General features: G+C 42.5%; 1 protein-coding gene across 16 annotated transcripts in view; it reads left to right on the forward strand.

Annotated features, from left to right (window-relative positions):
• The first annotated feature begins 396 nt into the window (after nucleotides 1-396).
• ZNF438 (zinc finger protein 438) overlaps nucleotides 397-21126 on the forward strand; it is a 197735-nt gene continuing 177005 nt past the window's right edge. For 6 of the 16 annotated variants that reach the window (XM_061436214.1, XM_061436213.1, XM_061436211.1 and 3 more), the window contains exons 1-2: nucleotides 397-484; nucleotides 1138-1216. Coding sequence is in view for 1 of the 16 variants with exons in the window: in XM_061436210.1 (XP_061292194.1) it covers nucleotides 1293-1399 (107 nt within the window). In the remaining 15 variants the exon portion in view is untranslated. The other 10 variants (XM_061436220.1, XM_061436216.1, XM_061436227.1 and 7 more) reach the window with 7 other exon arrangements.

Below are 21126 nucleotides of genomic sequence, written 5' to 3' on the forward strand. Positions count from 1 at the left end.
ATAGGAGCAAGGGCTGGTGGGAGACCTGAGCGCTCCCGGCGAAGGGACCGCAGCACCTGATGGACAGCAAATGGCTGCTTCCGCACGTGGAGAACTTTTAACGAACACGTGAGGGAAGAAAGGCAAAGTCTGTGGAAAATTTACCTCACAACTCTGGCGTCCAGCCCTAGCCCCTTAGCGACACCCTGTTTGCTGTGGGTCTTTGCCCACTCCCATTGTTGCCTCGCCCCCGGCCCCACGGCTAGAGCACAGCTCTCTCGAGCAGCCCCCGCCCTCGGCGACCTGGTTTGGGAAGCCCTCCAGGAGGCAGCCACGCGGGCCGTCTGCGCCTGCTCCGCGCCCGGGGCCCCGCGGCGGGGCGGGGCCGTTGAGGAAGGGGCGTGTCTCCCGTCGGCGCGCGGGGGGCGGTGCCCGCGGCCTGACCTGCCCAGGCGCCGGGTCCTCTGACGTCACCTCGCCGTGACGCGAACGCGGTAGGAAAACTGTAAGTTTCTGAGGATTCCTGAAGCTGCTTGGGCCTCCGGGGCTCCCCCAGCTGTTCGCACCCCGGGAGTCGGTGGTGGCCTTGGGTTCCGCCCCTGGGGCGGTCCGGGGAGCCGCCGAACGCGGTGACGGGACAGGTACCCGCCCGGGGCGGGAGCGCGCTCTCCGTGGCGGGCGGGGCGGCAGTGCGAGCAGGCGAGGCCGCGCCCGGGGAGACTCGCACGGCCTCCCTTGGGACCGCAGTAGAGGCCAGAGAACGGGGAGTCCAAGGGAAGAGCCTCTTTTCATTCTTCCTCCTAGAGAGGACTGAATTCGATCTGTCTTGGAGTTTGACATGTTGAGTCAGCGGTGCAGGGTTCCTGCAGAGACCCCCGCATATCTGGGCTTCCTTTGGGGTCCCAGCAGCTTCAAGATAGGTGAGGGCGAGCTGCAGGGATGGCCACTTGCTGCCTCAGTTTCCTTTTTGTGTAAAATGGAGGCATAGCGGCCTCTAACCTCCCTAATGGGCATCTCCCAGGGCCGGGAGCATTGTGAGAGGTAACCTTGCCAGGAGAAAACTTAAGACAGTCGGTTATTCTGAGAATGTGGTGACCAGAGGCCTTGTAGGTAGGGAATGTTTTCAAAATTTTGCCTTCTTTCCTTCTGCCCATCTAGTCACGGACAACACTTGAACCGGACCACAGATCTGAACTCTTGTCTCTGAGCTTGGTGGACAGGAGTCAAGACATCACTGGTATCAGTACCACAATGTTCTCAGCAATTAAAACGCCCCCTTGTCTGGTGTTGTAGAGAAAACTGAGCGTCCTGGAATGAGCACAGTATACTCAACAGACACACTGTGTTTTAGGGGTTGTTCTGTCAGTTTGGAATTTCACCTCATCATATGTTACTGTTTGACTTTCTTGGCTTGCCAGAGGTTGGTGCATTTTTGATGAGTTAGTGCTATACTATGAAACTTCTCAAATTCAGGAGCAAGTGTTTGTTAAGAACTTTGAAAGGAAGAATATTGGGTGCCCCTAGGGTGTATTTATTCAGGAAATTGAATACAAACATTTCTGTAAATTTAGCTCAGGGGCCCAGTACCCATCCATCCTAGTTTGAAGAGCCTTAGAAAGCGAGGATTCTGATTTTTGTTTCTGATAGTTACTAGCTTTGTGTCCAAAGAGAAGTCACCCAAGCTGGGAACTTTTTCTCCCCAAAATGGGAGGTGATAGTGTATGTACTGTTTGTTTTTTGAGGATCAGATGTGATCATGAAAATGAAAGGCTGGCTAAGTATTGTTATTAAGAAACTCCGGCTGGTCCTCTAACCTGGTTAGGAGATGTGTACTTTCAAAGTCAGGTTCTGAGTCAGAACTACACATAGAGCAGCAAATAACATGAAGTTGCCAACCTGGTGGAGCTCATGGTCCAGGAGGGTATCAGACATCAAAGAATAAGTACATAATGTTATTTCAGATGGTGGTAAGTTCAGTGAAGTCAAGGAAGATAAGAACAACAGTGGGAGTACAGGGCGGGTTGTTTGACATGGGGTCCATCAGGGAATACATTTCAGAGGAAGAACCTGAGGTAATAAATTTTTAGGCAGGCATAATCGTAGCCGTAAACCCTAACCTAGAGCTAACTATGTGAGGCATTCTTCTAAACACTAAATTAGATTTTTACAACCTGAGATGTGTATTCATATCTCCATTTTTTTGTTATAGAGGAGGATACCAGTGCACAGAAATGTTACACATGTGCTCATGGCTTCCCAGGTGACTCAGTGATAAAGAACCCACCTGCCAATGTAGGAGACGTGGGTTCTATGCTTGGGTTGGAAAGATCCCTTAGAGTAGGAAATGGAAACCCACTTCAGTATTCTTGCCTGGAAAATTCCATGGGGGGCTGCAGTCTATGGGGTCGCAAAGAGTCGGACACAGCTGAACGACTGAGCATACATGCTTGCAGACAGAGCTAAAATGTGATAGGGACAGTATTTGAATGTGGGTAACTCGACCTCAGAGTTCAGACTTCAGAGGATTGTATGGTACTGTCTTGCGACAGCAGTGGTCTGAGCTGGAAGCAAGCCTGAGGTGTCCAAGGCGTGGCAAGGGGAGAGTGTTTAGAACAAGGCAAGGAAGGGAGAAGGTGGTGGTAAGTGATACTGGAGGGCCAGCAACTAGGGGGACCCTTGTGGGTTAAAGGGGCAGGGGTGTGTGAAGACACTACTCTGAATGTGATGGGAAACTACAGGGAGCCTTGCATCAAGGGGATAGCATCTAATTGCAGTTTTCTTGGAGGGAGAATTAGCAGTAGGGTTGTGGAATGGGGAGTATTGAAAGCGGGGAGATGGAGTCTCTTACTGTTGCCTGGGGAGAGATGGCAGGGGTTTGGGCTAGGGGAGATAGTTGGTGAGATGATGGTATATGGTCAAAGTCATAGTATACTTTTGATGCTAGAAGTTGGAGTGTGATAAGAAGGAGAAGTAATGATTTCTCTGGTTTTAGGCTGAAACAGCTGGAGGGACAGTGGTGCTATTTCCTGAGAAGGGAGGAAGGGGTTTGGGAGGACAACCATGAATTCTGTTTTGGACAAGTTATAGATGCTCCATAGACATAGTAACAGGCTTCCCAGGTGGCACTCGTGGTAAAGAACCCGCCTGCCAGTGCAGGAAATGTAAGAGATGTGGATTTGATTTCCTGGGTTGGGAGGATCTCCTGGAGGATGGGATGGCAACCCACTCCAGTATTCTTGCCTGGAGAATCCCATGGACAGAGGAGCCTGGAGGGCTACAGTCCAGAGTGTTGCAAAGAGTTGGACACAACTGAAGTGACATAGCATGCGCATGCATGCAGACATAGTAACAGCAGTCCCAGTGCTGGTAATAGCAGTAATCTCCATGTCAGTGTGAACTGTGTGTTTGGCTGGTTTTAAGCACTTTTACACATGTGAATACATATAATTCTTATGACAGTTTTGTGTGTGGAGGAGCCACTAAAGAAGCCTGCCATCTCCTAGCTTGGGAGTGATGGAGCTGGGATTCAGACTCAGGCAATCTTGTTTCAGAATCCGTGCAATTCATCCCTGTAACTCCCACTAGATTGACACATTGAACAGGCTCTTGGATGTAGGAATATGGAACTCAGAGGAATGGTCAGGGCTGAAGACACACATTTGTATTTCTGAAAAGAAAGCCTGCTTTTGTTCCTCATTGTCTTGATTCAACATCACAGTAATTCAACATCACATTAATCCAAAGCTATGCCCCAACCATTAATGCCAAAGAAGCTGAAGTTGAATGATTTTGATTCTGTGAAGATCTACAAGACCTTCTAGAACTAACACCAAAAAAAGATGTCCTTTTCATCATAGGGGGTTGGGAGGCAAAAGTAGGAAGTTAAGAGGTATCTGGAGAGGAGAGGGTGTGGAGAAAAGGGAACCCTCTTACACTGTTGGTGGGAATGCAAACTAGTACAGCCACTATGGAGAACAATGTAGAGATTCCTTAAAAAACTGGAAATAGAACTGCCATACGACCCAGCAAGCCCACTGCTGGGCATACACATCAAGGAAACCAGAATTGAAAGAGACACATGTACCCCAATGTTCATCACAGCACTGTTTACAATAGCCAGGACATGGAAGCAACCTAGATGTACATCAGCAGACGAATGGATAAGAAAGCTATGGTACATATACACAATGGAGTATTACTCAGCCATTAAAAAGAATGCATTTGAATCAGTTCTAATGAGGTGGATGAAACTGGAGCCTATTATACAGAGTGAAGTAAGCCAGAAAGAAAAAAACACCAGTACAGTATACTAACGCATATATATGGAATTTAGAAAGGTGGTAACGATAACGCCACATGCAAGACGGCAAAAGGACACAGATGTATAGAACAATCTTTTGGATTCTGTGGGAGAGGGCGAGGGGGATATAATTTGGGAGAATGGCATTGAAACGTATATTATCATATGTGAAAAGGATTGCCAGTCCAGGTTCGATGCATGAGACAGGGTCCTTGGGGCTGGTGCACTGGGATGACCCAAAGGGATGGGATGGGGAGGGAGGTGGGAGGGGGTTCAAGATAGGGAACACATGTACACCCATGGCATATCCATGTCAGTGTATAGCAAAATCACTACAATATTGTAAAGTAATTAGCCTCCAATTAAATAAATTTATATTAAGAAAATGCAAAAGTAAAAAATAAAGTTTTTACTCTCTGTGGTGGGCAGAACTCTAAAAAAAAAAAGAGAGAGTTACCTGGAGAAACAGGCAAGTTTGGCCTTGGAGTAAAATGAAGCAGGGCAAAGGCTAACAGAGTTTTGCCAAGAGAATGCACTGGTCATAGCACGAGACAGCTCTTCCAACAACATGAGACAGCTCTACACATGGACATCACCAGATGGTCAATACTGAAGTCAGATTGATTATATTCTTTGCAGCCGAAGATGGAGAAGCTCTATACAGTTAGCAAAAACAAGCCCCGGACATGACTGTGGCTCAGATCATGAACTCATTACAAAATTCAGGCTTAAGTTGAAGAAAGTAGGGAAAACCACTAGACCACTCAGGTATGACCTAAATCAAATCCCTTGTGATCATACAGTGGAGGTGATGAATAGATTCAAGGGATTAGATCTGGTAGACAGAATGCCTGAAGAACCGTGGACATAGGTTTATAACATTGTACAGGAGGCAGTGACCAAAACTATCCCCAAGAAAAAGAAATGCAAGAAGGCAAAGCAGTTATCGTGGGAGGCCTTAGAAATAGCTGAGAAAAGAGAAACGAAAGGCAAAGGAGAAAGGGAAAGATACACCAACTGAATGCAGAGTACCATAGGATAGCAAGGAGAGATATGAAAGCCTTCTTACAGTGAACAATGCAAAGAAACAGAGGAAAACAATAGAATGGGAGAGACTAGTGATCTCTTGAAGAAAATTGGAGATACCAAAGGACAGGGAAGCCTGGCATGCTGCAGTCCATGGGGTTGCAAAGAGTCAGACACAACTGAGTGACTGAACAATAACCACCACCACCAAGGGAGATGGGCAGTGTAAAAGACAGAAACAGTAAGGAGCTAACAGAAGCAAAAGAGATTAAGAAGAGGTAAGAATACACAGAGGACCCTGATGCAGCCCTCAGATTATATGAAAAACCTCACCTCTGGAGGATCCCAGGTGACCATCAAGGACCCTACCCCACAAGGTTACTATAGTCAGATGGCATCAAGATCCTTCTGAGGGCCAAAGTTTGTATGTGGGCAGATGCTGTTGTCAAAAACCGATTATGCTTTCTGGCAAATCACTCACCGTATATAAATCCGTATATGTAAATCCCATGTTAATTTATTAAATTTCAGTTGGAAAGGAGGCATTGTGTATGATGAAATATATGTAGGGAGTCAGGCTGTCCAGTGTGCAAACTCCAAGGCAGTTGGTGTAATTGGATTCAGAGACTAGATGAGGCATAGAATACTACTCGTATGTGTGCAATTGCATAAATATTAAATTATGTTTTTGAAGTCCATTTTCATTCCTGGAGCTCAGATTTCATTTGCTATTGCTGTATACTTTATATACCCAAGGACATCGCCTCAGGGTTGTAAGCTCTTTAAGGAGATTTTATGCTTATATCCATGTATTATATAGAAAAATAAAAATTGAGTTTACTTAAAAAAAAAAGAATACACAGAGGAACTATAAAAAAGGGTCTTAATGACCTGGATGACCACGGTGGTGTGATCACTCACCTAGAGCCAAACGTCCTGGAGTGTGAAGTCAAGTGGGCCTTAGGAAGCCTTTCTACAAACAAAGCTAGTGGAGGTGATGAAATTCCAGCTGAGCTATTTCAAATCCTAAAATGATGATGCTATTAAAGTGCTGTGCTCAATATATGAGCAAATTTGTAAAACTCAGTAGAGGCCACAGGACTGGAAAAGGTCAGTTTTCATTCCAGTCCCAAAGAAGGGCAATGACAAAGAACATTCAGACTACTGTACAGTTGTGCTCACATGCTAGCAAGGTAATATTCCAAATCCTTCAAGCCGGGCTTCAGTAGCTTGTGAACTAAGAAATCCCAGATGTGCGAGCTGGATTTAGAAGAAACAGAGGAACCAGAGATGAAGTTACCAACGTCTGTCCGATCATAGAAAAAGCAGGGGAATTCCAGAAAAACAACTACTTCTGCTTCATTGACTATGCTAAAGCCTTTGACTGTGTGGATCACAACAAACAGAAAAATTCTCAGAGATGGAAATACCAGACCACCTTACCTGTCTTCCAAGAAACCTGTATGCAGGTCAAGAAGCAGCAGATAGGACTGGATTTGGAACAATGGACTGGTTCAAAATTGGGAAAGGAGTACATCAAGACTGTATGTTGTCACCCTGTTTATTTAGCTTATATGCAGAGTACATCATGAGAAATGCCAGATTGGATGAATCACATGCTGGAATCAAGATTGCCAGGAGAAATATCAACAACCTCAAATAACCAGATGATACAGAGGATGAGATGGTTGGATGGCATCACTGACTTAATGGACATGAGTTTGAGTAAACTCTGGGAGTTGGTGATGGACAGGGAGGCCTGGTGTGCTTTGGTCCGTGGGGTTGCAAAGAGTTGGACACAACTGAGTGACTGAACTGAACTGAACCAATCTAATGGCAGAAAGTGAAGAGGAACTAAATAGCCTCTAGATGAGGGTGAAAGAGGAGAGTGAAAAACCCAGCTTAAAACTCAACATTCAAAAAACTGAGGTCATGGCATCCAGTCCCATCATTTCATGGCAAATAGATAGGGGAAAAGTGGAAACAGTAACAGACTTTATTTTCTTGGGCTCCAAAATCACTGTGGATGGTGACTGCAGCCTTGAAATCATAAAAGATACTTGTACATTGAAAGAAAAGCTATGACAAATCTAGACAGTATTAAAAAGCATAGACATCACTTTCATGACAAAGATCCATAAAGTCAAAGCTATGGTTTTTCCTGTAGTCTTGTATGAATGTGAGAGTTGGCCCATAAAGAAGGCTGAGTGCTGAAGAATTGATGCTTTCCAACTGTGGTGCTAGAGAAGACTCTTGAGAGTCTCTTGGACAGCAAGGAGATCAAACCAGTCAATCCTAAAGGAAATCAACCCAGAATATTCATTGAAAGGACTGATGCTGATGCTGAATCTCTAGTACTTTGGCCATCTGATGCAAAAAGCCAACTCACTGAAAAAGACCCTGATGCTGGGAAAAAAAGATTAAAGGCAGGAGGAGAAGAGGTGACAGAGGATGAGATTGTTAGATGGTGTCACTCATTGTACAGGAGTTTGAGCAAACTCTGGGAGATAGTGAAGGATAGGGAAACCTGGTGTTCATGGCATCTCAAAGAGCTGGACAGGACTTAGGGACTGAAAAACAACAAGAAGCCTTGAATGGCAAGAGGAGAAAGGAACACAGGCTAACTGGCCTTTCATTACTTGTTTCTGTTCAGGCAGCCCCTGTCCCATACTCCCTTTCTGTGAGGTTCCAGAGGGTGAGGTCTGTATTTCTTCTTCTCCATCTCTAGTCCCTGCCGTGGAGTAGATATTAGGGATGACTTTATATGCAGAACATTGGCTAGGTGTGAGGAGTTCAGAAATGAATAAAACATAGCTCTCCTCTGGAGGAGCAGAGTGTGCAGAAGGACCTGTGGGAATACAACTAGAGGCTAAATGCAGAAATGCATGCCGATGAGTTCATCCTGGAACATGCGTGAGGGGTGGGGCGGGAAGGGGTCAGAGGAGAGAAGGAATGCCTCAGCAATCGCAGGATCAATTCGAGGCTCCCCAGGAGTCTGTTTCAAGAAAAGAATGACTCGAAACCTAAGCCTAGTATACTATATTTGCATTAGTTTTATTTGGCAACTGTGTAATTATTGCCAAATGAAATACAATTTGATATTTGAATATCATGGTGGAGTGATGAGTTTTTCCAGTTCTATTACCTCAGTGTTGACAGGGCTCACTAGTGAAATAAAGGAGTTGGCCTGAAATGTTGCAGTTTGCATAACAGGACCACGGAGGGGTTGTGTGAAGTATTTAGGCAGGTTTCCACTGATTTCAGTGAATTGTGCCAAAGTTCCACACATTGTAGTAAGTTTGAGTTTCTCTGCTGATCCTCTTTAACATTGAGTTAGATTTTTTTGTCTGAGAAAGAGGATCTGGTGATATTTGTCGTGAGCAGAACTATAGATTACATCTCTTATATGTGGAACAATGTGGAAACGTAGGAATTTGAACAATACACACAAAAATAGGTATCGTATTTCCATGAGTCTCTTTCAGGGCCTACTATAATCTACACACATTTATCACATTGTATTACTTCCTAATATGCATATTTCAAATTCAAACCATGAAAGATTATATAAATTTATACCATTGTAGATTTCATGATTAATTTCCGAGCTTTTCTGCTACAACATATACAATTATATTTTGTTTAGCTTTTTTAGCTTTCAGCAGCAGAATTGATCTGAATAACAAAGTCCACCAGAACTCTAAACAGGAACCCACCACAAGTTTAAAAGTAAAAGATGTGCTGTCTCGTGTTGCAGCTCACTGAATTTTAACTCTGCTATTGCAGTATCTCTAAATTTAGTGGAGTTGATGTGATTATTATTATTTTTTTAAACCACAATTGCAGTTAGCTTCCTTAAGAACATTAGACATGGTATAAAGTAGAATTGTGTCTATTGATGGCCTATTGATGGCTCATGCTTTGTCATTTTTTAAGTTCAGGCTCTGGGAGAGCAGGCTATTGGGTGCATGCTAAGTTGCTTCAGTTGTATCCAACTCTTTGTGAGCCCATGGACTGTAACTCTCCAGGTTCCTCTGCATGAGATTCTCCAGGCAAGAATACTGGAGTGGATTGCCATGCCCTCGTCCAAGTGATCTTCCTGACCCAGGGATCAAACCTGCATGTCTTACATCTCCTGCATTGGCAGCCAGGTTCTTTACCACTAGTACCACCTGGGCAGCCCTGGAGAGCAGGCTGACGGTTATTTGTATCAGGTAGCTCCCAGCAGAGGGGGAGTGGTGGTCAGCTATTGTATTTGATGACAACAGAAGTCATTCTCACACTGACCAGGTGAAATATAGCATCCTAGGTAACTTACTGTGATTCCTTTTAAAATTTATATTTACCTAGGCAAAATTAACGGGCTTCCCTGGTGGTTCAGATGGTAAAAAATCTGCAATGCGTGAGACCCAGGTTCGATCCCTGGGTCGGGAAGACCCCCTGGAGAAGGCAATGGCTACCCACTCTAGCATTCTTGCCTGGAGAAGTCCATGGATAGAGGAGTCTTTTGGGGCACAGTCTGTGGAGTCGCAAAGAGTCAGACGTGACTGAGCGACGAACACTTTCACTACTATGTTAAGAGTACCAATGTAAGTAGATGGAAATTATTTCTTGTAGAAAACCATGTGTCTCACCCAGTGATGGTGTATACTAGGCATTTAATATAATTCTTAAAATTCTGCTTCTTGTGGTTTCTTTTTGCATTTTACCATCAACATATATGTATTAAACATCTATAGTAATTAGCTGAATACTAATTTGTGTATTTTTACTTAATATTTTAAATGTTTGACTACATTTAATAATTTATGTAGATAAGTAGCACTTAATTTTGTTTCATTTCATATTTGGTTGCTTAGAAATCAAAATCTTGAGGCATGATTTTTTTTCCCATATAATCACTAATGAATAATAATTAGTAAGTCTGGTAGAGACTAAGCTTTGGTGACTGGTTAACTAAGTTGTTACCCCAGAAGAACTCCCAAGAAGGAAATTCTTAGAATTAAGCAAAAAAACAGCATGTTGATGGAAGAGAATTAAACCATAACTCCCTCCTGTACCTATAATTCTCCTATAGACAGCATTCTTTTACTGAGCTCTTATACTGCAAAACTGTTAGCTCCCAACTGCATTCTAATGTATCAGTCTCAGAATGTGGTCCACTGGAGAAGGGAATGGCAAACCACTTCAGTATTCTTGCCTAGAGAACCCCATGAACAGTATGAAAAGGCAAAAAGGTAGGACACTGAAAGATGAACTCCCCAGGTTGGTTGGTGCCCTATATGCTACTGGAGACAGGGGAGAAATAACTCCAGAAAGAATGAAGGGATGGAGCCAAAGCAAAAACAACACCCAGTTGTGTATGTGACTGGTGATAGAGGCAAGGTCCAATGCTTTAAAGAGCAATATTGTATAGGAACCTGGAATGTTAGGTCCATGAATCAAGGCAAATTGGAAGTGGTCAAACAGGAGATGGCAAGAGTGAATGTCAACATTCTAGGAATCAGTGAACTAAAATGGACTGGAATAGGGGAATTTCACTCAGATGACCATTACATCTACTACTGAGGGCAGGAATCCCTTAGAAAAAATGGAGTAGCCATCATGGCCAACAAAAGAGTCTGAAATGCAGTACTTGGATGCAGTCTCAAAAACGACAGAATGATTTCTGTTCATTTCCAAGGCAAACCATTCAATATCTTGGTAATTCAAGTCTATGCCCTGACCAGTAACGTTGAAGAAGCTGAAGTTGAATGGTTCTATGAAGACCTACAAGACCTTTTAGAACTAACACCCCAAAAAGATGTCCTTTTCATTATAGAGGACTGGAATGCAAAAGTAGGAAGTCAAGAAACACCTTGGAGTAACAGGCAAATTTGGCCTTGGAGTACAGAATGAAGCAGGGCAAAGGCTAATAGAGTTTTGCCAAGAGAATGCACTGATAATAGCAAACACCCTCTTCCTACAACACAAGCGAGGACTCTGCACATGGACATCACCAAATGGCCAACACCGAAATCAGATTGGTTATATTCTTTGCACCCAAAGATGGACAAGCACTATACAGTCAGCAGAAACAAGACCAGGAGCTGACTGTGGCTCAGATCATGAACTCCTTCTTGCCAAATTCAGACTTAAATTGAAGAAAGTGGGGAAAACCATTAGACCATTCAGGTATAACCTAAATCAAATCCCTTATGATTATACAGTGGAAGTGAGAAATAGATTTAAGGGACTAGATCTGATAGACAGAGTGCCTGATGAACTATGGACGGAGGTTCGTGACATTGTACAGAAAACCGGGATTAACACCATCCCCAAGAAAAAGAAACGCAAAAAAGCAAACTGGCTGTCCGAGGAGACCTCACAAATAGCTATGAAAAGAAGCAAAAAAGCAAAGGAGGAAAGGAAAGATATAAGCATCTGAATGCAGAGTTCCAAAGAATAGCAAGGAGAGGTTAAGAAAGCCTTCCTCAGCAATTAATGCAAAGAAATAGAGGAAAACAACAGAATGGGAAAGACTAAAGATCTCTTCAAGAAAATAGAAATGCCAAGGGAACATTTCATGCAAAGATGGGCAATAAAGGACAGAGATGGTACAGACCTAACAGAAGAAGAAGATATTAAGAAGAGGTGGCAAGAATATACAGAACTGTACAAAAAAGATCTTCACAACCCAGATAATGATAATGGTGTGATCACTCACTTAGAGCCAGAAATCCTGGAATGTGAAGTCAAGTGGGCCTTAGGAAACATTACTACGAACAAGCTAGTGGAGGTGATGGAATTCCAGTTGAGCTATTTCAAATCCTAAAGTGATGATGCTGTGAAAGTGCTGCACTCAATATGCCAGCAAATTTGGAAAACTCAGCAGTGGCCACAGGACTGAAAAAGGTCAGTTTTCATTCCAATCCCAAAGAAGGGCAATGCCAAAGAATGCTCAAACTACTGCACAGTTGCACTCATCTCACATGCTAGTAAAGTAATGCTCAAAATTCTCCAAGCCAGTTTTCAGCAATACCTGAACTGTGAACTTCCAGATGTTCAAGCTGGTTTTAGAAAAGGCAGAGGAACCAGAGATCAAATTGCCAACATCTGCTGGATCATGGAAAAAGCAAGAGAGTTCCAGAAAAACATCTATTTCTGCTTTATTGACTATGCCAAAGCCTTTGACTGTGTGGATCACAATAAACTGTGGAAAATTGTGAAAGAGATGGGAATACCAGACCACCTGACCTGCCTCTTGAGAAACCTATATGCAGGTCAGGAAGCAACAGTTAGAATTGGACATGGAACAACAGACTGGTTCCAAATAGGAAAAGGAGTATGTCAAGGCTGTATATTGTCACCCTGCTTATTTAACTTATATGCAGAGTACATGATGAGAAATGCTGGGCTGGAAGAAGCACAAGCTGGAATCAAGATTGCTGGGAGAAATATCAATAACCTCAGATATGCAGATGATACCACCCATGTGGCAGAAAGTGAAGAAGAACTGAAGAGCCTCTTGATGAAAGTGAAAGTGGAGAGTGAAAAAGTTGGCTTAAAGCTCAACATTCAGAAAACTAAGATCATGGCATCCGATCCTGTCACTTCATGGCAAATAGATGGGGAAACAGTGGCTGATTTTATTTTTTGGGCTCCAAAGTCACTGCAGATGGTGACTGCAGCCATGAAATTAAAAGACAGTTACTCCTTGGAAGGAAAGTTATGACCAACCTAGACAGCATATTAAAAAGCAGAGACATTACTTTGTCAACAAAGATCCATCTATTCAAGGCTATGGGTTTTCCAGTAGTTATGTATGGATGTGAGAGTTGGACTATAAAGAAAGCTGAGTGCTGAAGAATTGATGCTTTTGAACTGTTTTGTTGGAGAAGACTCTTGAGAGTTCCTTGGACTGCAAGGAGATCCAAACAGTCCATCCTAAAGGAGATCCGTCCTGAGTGTTCACTGGAAGGCCTCATGTTGAAGCTGAAATTCCAATACTTTGGCCACCTGATGCAAAGAGCCGACTCATTTGAAAAGACCCTGATGCTGGGAAAGATTGAAGGCAGGAGGAGAAGGGGACGACAGGATGAGATGGTTGGATGGCATCACTGACTCAATGGACATGAGTTTGGGTAAACTCTGGGAGTTGGTGATGGACAGGGAGGCCTGGTGTGCTGTGGTTCATGGGGTTGCGAAGAGTCGGACATGACTGAGCGACTGGACTGAACTGAGAGAGAGAGTGAAAGTGAAAGTCACTCAGTCGTGTCCAACTCTTTGTGACCCCATGGACTATACAGTCCATGGAATTTTCCTGGCCAGGATACTGAAGTGGGTAGCCTTTCCCTTCTCCGGGGGATCTTCCCAACCCGGGGATCAAACCCAGGTCTCCCGTGTTGCAGGCGGATTCTTTACCAGTAGAGCCACAAGGGGAGCCCCAGATATGAAATAAATACTGAAATGTTGTAGTGAGGCTATAGCTCAGTGAATCTAAGCTGGGGATGACTTTGTCCCCTCCCCCAACTTACCCTGGGGACATTTGGCAAAGGCTGGAGGCATTTTTAGTTGTCCCAACTCTGTATATGTTGGCGGGTTGGAGGGGGGGCACATTGCTCCTGGCATCTAGTTAGTGGAGGCCAGGGAAGCACCTCAATAACCTACAGTACCCAGGGCGACCTCAACATCAAAAAATTATTTAGGTTAGGAACTTCCCTCATGGTCCAATGATTAAGAATCTACCTTCCAATGCAGGGCACGGGGTTCAATCCCTGGTTTGGGAACTAAGAGCCCACGTGCTTCGGGGCAGCTAAGTTCACAAGCCACAGTGAAGACCCAGTACAACTAAAATAAATAAATAAACTAAAAAGGACTCCTTTTTTTTTTTTTTTTATTATCTAAGTTAAAATGTCAACGCTGCTAATGTTGAGAAACCCTGCAGTGTATAGCTTGCTTTCTTTTTCTCTTTTTCCTGTTGCTTTAGAAATTGAAGTAGTAGTTGTAAATGACAAACACCTGACTTGAACAAAAGATGTTGTTGAACTGCTTTTAGTTCTTTGGAGAGCTGAGGTCATTTGGTTCATTTATTGCATGGAAAAGAATTCTTGTAGCTCATAGCCATGTGGTGGTCAGTGTGTCTAGCATTTGGGGTATGATTTTAGGCATGACATTTTTTCCTTATTAAAATTAATTTGATTGGGGTATTATATAATCCTGGATTATAATAGGTTTGCTCGTATGAATCCTCTTCATTTTTGTATGTATAGAATTAATTATCTCCCAGTTACATGGGTTTTTGTATGTTTGAAAAATCCTTTTCAGATTCATTTTCATAAGTGATGGTTATACATACTCCAGAAAATGTGTAGGGTATCCATTCCCCAACTATTTGACAGATCAGGAAACAGATTTAGATCAAATGACTTGTCATGTGTGTTATATAGCAAGTTAGTTACCAGACCAAAGTAGGTAGAGGCCTCAGAGATCTGGTTGTTAGGACCTTTTTTTTTTTTTTTAATGAATAGGAATGTGTATTTTTAATTAATTAATTTATATTTATTTACTTATGTTTTGGCTGCACTGCACAGCCTGTGGGATCTAGTTCCCCGACCAGGGTTCAGACTCACGCCCCCCACATTGGGAGCTGAGTCTTAACCACTGGACCACCAGGGAAGTCCCCTTAGGACATTTAAAAAAGTACTAGTTATGTGTATCTCTTTTAATCTTTCTGATAGTCCTGTGAAATAATTCCTATTTTATAGAGGAGGAAATGGTGTTCGGAGATACTGAGCAACTTATTCAAGGTCACCAAACACATCATAGAGTTTTTACTGTTTCCACCAAGCTGTACTGCCTCTCGTTGGATTCTTCTCTGTAAATGAATTTGACAGTTTCTGTATAAATTCACCAAGTCTCTGCCTAACCTTACTAAGTTAGGCCTCTTGACCCTGCAGGTGAGGGAAGATTCTCCTCCACCCTCTTTGGGTCTCTGGCTGGGCCTGAGGACTAAACTGACATAAAACAGATTAACAGGAGAAAACCATACACATTTTGTTAAACTTTGACATATACACAGGGGCCATCACAAGAGAATGAAGACCTAAAGAAGTGACCAGAGCCAGAAACTTTTGCACGTTTTAGACACACAATAAATTTGTGAAGAATTGACAAGACAAAGCTGGTGTGGGGCAGAGATAGCAAGTGGTGAAGAGATAATGGCAAGATAAGGGTTACTGTCATAAGATTTGTTCGTACAGCTTTCCCAGCCCGCAGTCCCCCACCTCTGCTGATAAGAATGTCTTCCTTCCTTCTGCTATGGGGAAGGTATCTTTCACTTGGGAGTTTTATCTCGCTCTCAGGAAGGACAAGAAGTCTCAGAGTGTCCTTCTGCACCTGCTATTTCTTAAATGTCTTTAATTCAAAATAATGTGTCAAGATTATTTTAGGGTGACATGGTTTCCTTCAACACCTAGTCAAATGTTCATGTTGGCACTTGAATCAATTAGTATTTCAGTGTTTGTAATCCTAAATTCTGAAAGAGATGGGAATACCAGACCACCTGACCTGCCTCTTGAGAAACCTATATGTAGGTCAGGAAGCAACAGTTAGAACTGGACATGGAACAACAGACTGGTTCCAAATAGGAAGGCTGTATATTATCACCCTGCTTATTTAACTTATATGCAGAGTACATCATGAGAAATGCTGGGCTGGAAGAAGCACAAGCTGGAATCAAGATTGCTGGGAGAAATATCAATCACCTCAGATATGCAGATGACACCACCCTTATGGCAGAAAGTGAAGAGGAACTAAAGAGCCTCTTGATGAAAGTGAAAGAGGAGAATGAAAAAGTTGGCTTAAAGCTCAACATTCAGAAAACGAAGATCATGGCATCTGGTCCCATCACTTCATGGGAAATAGATGGGGAAACAGTGGGAACAGTATCAGACTTTATTTTTTGGGGCTCCAAAATCACTGCAGATGGTGACTGCAGCCATGAAATTAAAAGATGCTTACTCCTTGGAAGGAAAGTTATGACCAACCTAGATAGCATATTCAAAAGCAGAGACATTACTTTGCCAACAAAGGTCCATCTAGTCAAGGCTATGGTTTTTCCAGTGGTCATGTATGGATGTGAGAGTTGGACTGTGAAGAAAGCTGAGCACCAAAGAATTGATGCTTTTGAACTGTGGTGTTGGAGAAGACTCTTGAGAGTCCCTTGGACTGCAAGGAGATCCAACCAGTCCATTCTGAAGGAGATCAGCCCTGGGATTTCTTTGGAAGGAGTGATGCTAAAGCTGAAACTCCAGTACTTTGGCCACCTCATGCGAAGAGTTGACTCATTGGGAAAGACTCTGATGCTGGGAGGGATTGGGGGCAGGAGGAAAAGGAGACGGCAGAGGATGAGATGGCTGGAGGGCATCACCGACTAGATGGACATGAGCTTGAGTGAACTCCAGGAGATGGTGATGGACAGGGAGGCCTGGCGTGCTGCGATTCATGAGGTCGCAGAGTCGGACATGACTGAGCAACTGAACTGAACTGAACTGAACTGAATCCTACTTTGATCAGACTTGAGTGGATGCTTCACTGAGCTTTGAGAAACCATAAGGTAGCAGTATTGGCTATTTAGAATTTATTTTTTGAGAACACTAAGGCCAAAAGCAGTACAAAGACAGCTCTCAGCCATATTTGAGTATATTTGGGTCATGCAACCCTCTTGCACAATTCACTTTGCCTATCTGATTAGAGGGATTTCTATTTGGGATAGGATTCCCGTTCATTCTAATATTCTAATTAGAACCCTTATTACTCTGTTTTGTTGTTGTTGTTCAGTCACTAAGTCATGTCTGACTCTTTATGACCCCATGGACTGCAGCTTGCCAGGCTTCCCTGTCTTTTACTATATCCCTGAGTTTGCTCCATCTCACATCCATCGAGTTGGTGATGCCATCCAACCATCTCATCCTCTGTCTCCCCACTTCTCCTCTTGCCTTCAATCTTTCCCAGCATCAGATTCTTTGCCAGTGAGTCGGCTCTTTGCATCAGGTGGCCAAAGTACTGGGGTTTCAGCTTCAGCCTTAGTCCTAGTGAATATTCAGTGTTGATTTCCTTTAGGATTGACTGGTTTGATCTCCTTGCAGTTCAAGGGACTCTCAAGAGTCTTCTCCAACACCACAGTTTGAAAGCATCATATCTTGATGCTCATCAGCCTTCTTTAGGGCTTCCCTCATAGCTCAGTCGGTAAAGAATCTGCCTGCAATGCAGGAGACCTGGGTTCGATTCCTGGGTTGAGAAGATTCCCTGGAGGAGGAAATGGCAACCCAGTCCAGTATTCTTGCCTGGAGAATCCCATGAACAGAGGAGCTTGACAGGCTATAATCCATGGGGTCCGCAAGAGTCCAACATGACTTAGCGACTAAACCAACAGCCTTCTTTAGAATACTGATGTCTCACATCAGTACATGACTACTTGAAAAACTATAACTTTGACTGTACAGACCTTTGTCAGCAAAGTGTTGTCTTTGCTTTTTAATATGTTTTCTAGGTTTGTCATTTTTCTTCCAAGGAGCAAGTGTCTCAATTTTGTGGCTGCAGTCACCGTCCACAGTGATTTTGGAGCCCAGGAAAATGAAATCCGACACTGTTTCCACGTTTCCCCCATTTATTTGCCATGAAGTGATGGGCCAGCATGCCATGATTTTTGTTTTTTGAATATTGAGTTTTAAGCCAAGTTTTTCACTTTCCTTTCACTTTCATCAAGAGGCTCTTTAGTTCCTCTTCACTTTCTGCCATTAAAGTAGAATCATCTGCATATCTGAGGTTGTTGATATTTCTCTCAGCAATCTTGATTCAGGCTTGTGAGTCATCCAGCCCAGCATTTCCTATGATGTACTCTGCATATAAGTTAAATAAGCAGGGTGACAATATACAGCCTTGATGTACTCCTTTCCCAATTTGGAACCAGTTTGTTGTTCCATGTCCCATTCTAACTGTTGCTTCTTGTTCTACATACAGGTTTCTCAGGAGGTAAGGTGGTCTGGTATTCTCATCTCTTTAAGAATTTTCCAGTTTGCTGTGATCCACACAGTCAAAGGCTTTAGTGTAGTCAGTGAAGCAGAAGTAGTTGTTTTTCTGGAATTCCCCTGCTTTTTAATACTGTGTCCAGGTTTGTCATAGCTTTTCTTCCAAGTTGCAAGTGTCTTTTAATTTCATGGTTGCAGTCACCATACCCAGTGATTTTGGAGCCCAAGAAAATAAAGTCTGTAACTGTTTCCACTTTTCCCCCATCTATTTGCCATGAAGTGATGGGACTGGATGCCATGACCTTAGTTTTTTGAATGTTCCGTTTTAAGTCAGGTTTTTCAGTCTCCTCTTTCACCCTTATCTAGAGGCTCTTCAGTTCCTCTTTAGTTTTTGCCATTAGATTGGTATCATATGGTTATTTGAGGTTGTTGATATTTCTCCTGGCAATCTTGATTCCAGCATGTGATTCATCCAGTCTGGCATTTTGCATGATGTACTCTGCATATAAGTTAAATAAACAGGGTGACAACATAGAGCCTTGTTGTACTCCTTTCCCAATTTTGAACTAGTCCATTGTTCCATGTCCAGTTCTAACTGCTGCTTCTTGACCTGCATACGGGTTTCTCAGGAGATGGGTAAGGTGGTCTGGTATTCCCATCTCTAAGAATTTTTCAATTTGTTGTGATCCACACAGTCAAAGGCTTTGGCATAGTCAATAAGCAGAAGTAGATGTTTTTTTGGAATTGCCCTGCTTTTTCTGTGATCCAGCAGATGTTGGCAATTTCATCTCTGGTTCCTCTGCTTTTTCTAAATCCAGCTTATACATCTGGAAGTTTTTAGTTCAGGTACTGTTGAATCCTAGCTTGGAGGATTTTGAGCATTACCTTGCTAGCGTGTGAAATGAGTGCAATTTTATGGTCATTTGAACATTCTTTGGCATTGCCTTTTTAGTATTGAAATGAAAACTGCCCTTTCCAGTCTTGTGGCCACTACTGAGTTTTCCAAATTTGCTGGCTTTTTGAGTGTAGCTCTTTAACAACATCCTCTTTTAGGATTTGAAATAGCTCAGCTGGAATTTCATCGCTTCTACTAGCTTTGTTCGTGGTAATGCTTCCTAAGGCCTATTTCATTCTCCGGGATGTCTGGCTCTAGGTGAGTGACCACAGCATCGTGGTTATCTGGGTCATTAAGAGTTTTTTTTTGTACAGTTCATCTGTGTATTCTTATCACCTCTTCTTAATCTCTTGTGCTTCTGTTAGGTCCTTGCCATTTTTGTCCTTTATTGTGCCCATCTTTGCATGAAGTGTTCCATCTTTAGCCGTTTTTTTATGTCAAATTGAGACAGTTCCTCTTACCTTTTCTCCCTGCTGACCTAAACCTCAAGCTGACTTGACTTCAGCAACAAACAAAATATGATAATGTAATGGTTGGGCTTGTTTTCCTTTCTGAAACATTTAGAGTTCATCATACTCTAGATGAGTACATACAACATTTTTGTGAGGTAGTAGGAGCTGGGTATAGTCACTTTGTTTTCTAGATTGAAAAATTGAAGATGAGATGATCCATTTACCCAGATAATTAAATTGCAAAGGTAGGATTTAGAATTTAGGTTTTCAGATTTTAAAAAACCAAGCCACACTGTCATTTCTGTTAGATCAAAGGGAATGTCTTAAAAAAAAAAAAAAAAAAAAAAAGGGAATGTCTACTTAAGTTTTTGATAACTTATCTTTTTGTTTGAAGACTATTTGATGATATTCACTTCTCTCTCTCTTTTTTTTTGGCTACACCATAGGATCTTAATTTCCTGATCAGGGTTCAAGCCTGCATCCACCCCACTGCAAGGCATATTCTTAAGTACTGGACCACTAGGGAACTCCCCATAATGATATTCAGTTATTGATACACATTTGACTAATTGGAAATATTGGTGTTTAATGAATTCATTGGCTGGATGCTGACCATTGATGGTATGAGATTATTGGTCTGGCAATCAGAGGAGAAGGAAAAGGATCCCTTTGTTAGTACAGTTGTATATTGGGCAAAAATGACTATATTTAGACTTAAAAGGTGAAGATTCTCAAGTTTCCATAAAATTGAATTATTATAACAAAAAGATTTTTCTTTCCTCCATGAAGAAAAATGGTAATAACCAAGTAACCCTCATATTTATTCTATTGTTGAAGAAAGAGACTACCCAAGTGTAGCTGGATGAAAGCTGAATTTCACACTTGCTGAACAAGGGAGAACTATACTTGCAGAATATGGTCCTCAAGACATGCAGCGACTTACGTAGGATTTTGAGGAAACGTGGAATTTTTAGGATTGTTTCTTTCCAAAATGAGTTTGGGACCCTAAACTTGGAGGTTAGGGACCGGCAAGCTATGAGGAGGAAGGGTCTTGAAGCAGGGTAGTTCCTAATCAGAACTGACTCTCCCAACTGTGTATGTAAGTGGAGATATTGATTAGCGTTTAAGGATTGCTTGATGGGGCATATTTAAAACCTGTTCTTTGTTTACTTGTTTCCAGCTTAGGACAACAGCCAAAGAATAATCTTTTCCTTTCTTGAAGTTGGAGATTAGTTACTTTAAATTTTCTGTGTTTATGTCAAACCTTAATGTTAGCACTTGTGCTAATACAGCACTTGTGATTGTGCTTTTCTTCTGAAATTAAAAAAAAAAAGTGGAGTGACTATCATTTGTTTTCCTGCCTACCAGTTTCAAGATTCTGTGATATTTGGGATCCAGGCAGTCACAAGGATTTGTTTTATATAGTTGAAAAGGTAATAGTGATTTATGGATTACTTTAATGCT

The sequence above is a fragment of the Bos javanicus genome, chromosome 13 (assembly GCF_032452875.1).
Source record: "Bos javanicus breed banteng chromosome 13, ARS-OSU_banteng_1.0, whole genome shotgun sequence".
In the NCBI taxonomy this organism is placed as follows: Eukaryota; Metazoa; Chordata; class Mammalia; order Artiodactyla; family Bovidae; genus Bos; species Bos javanicus.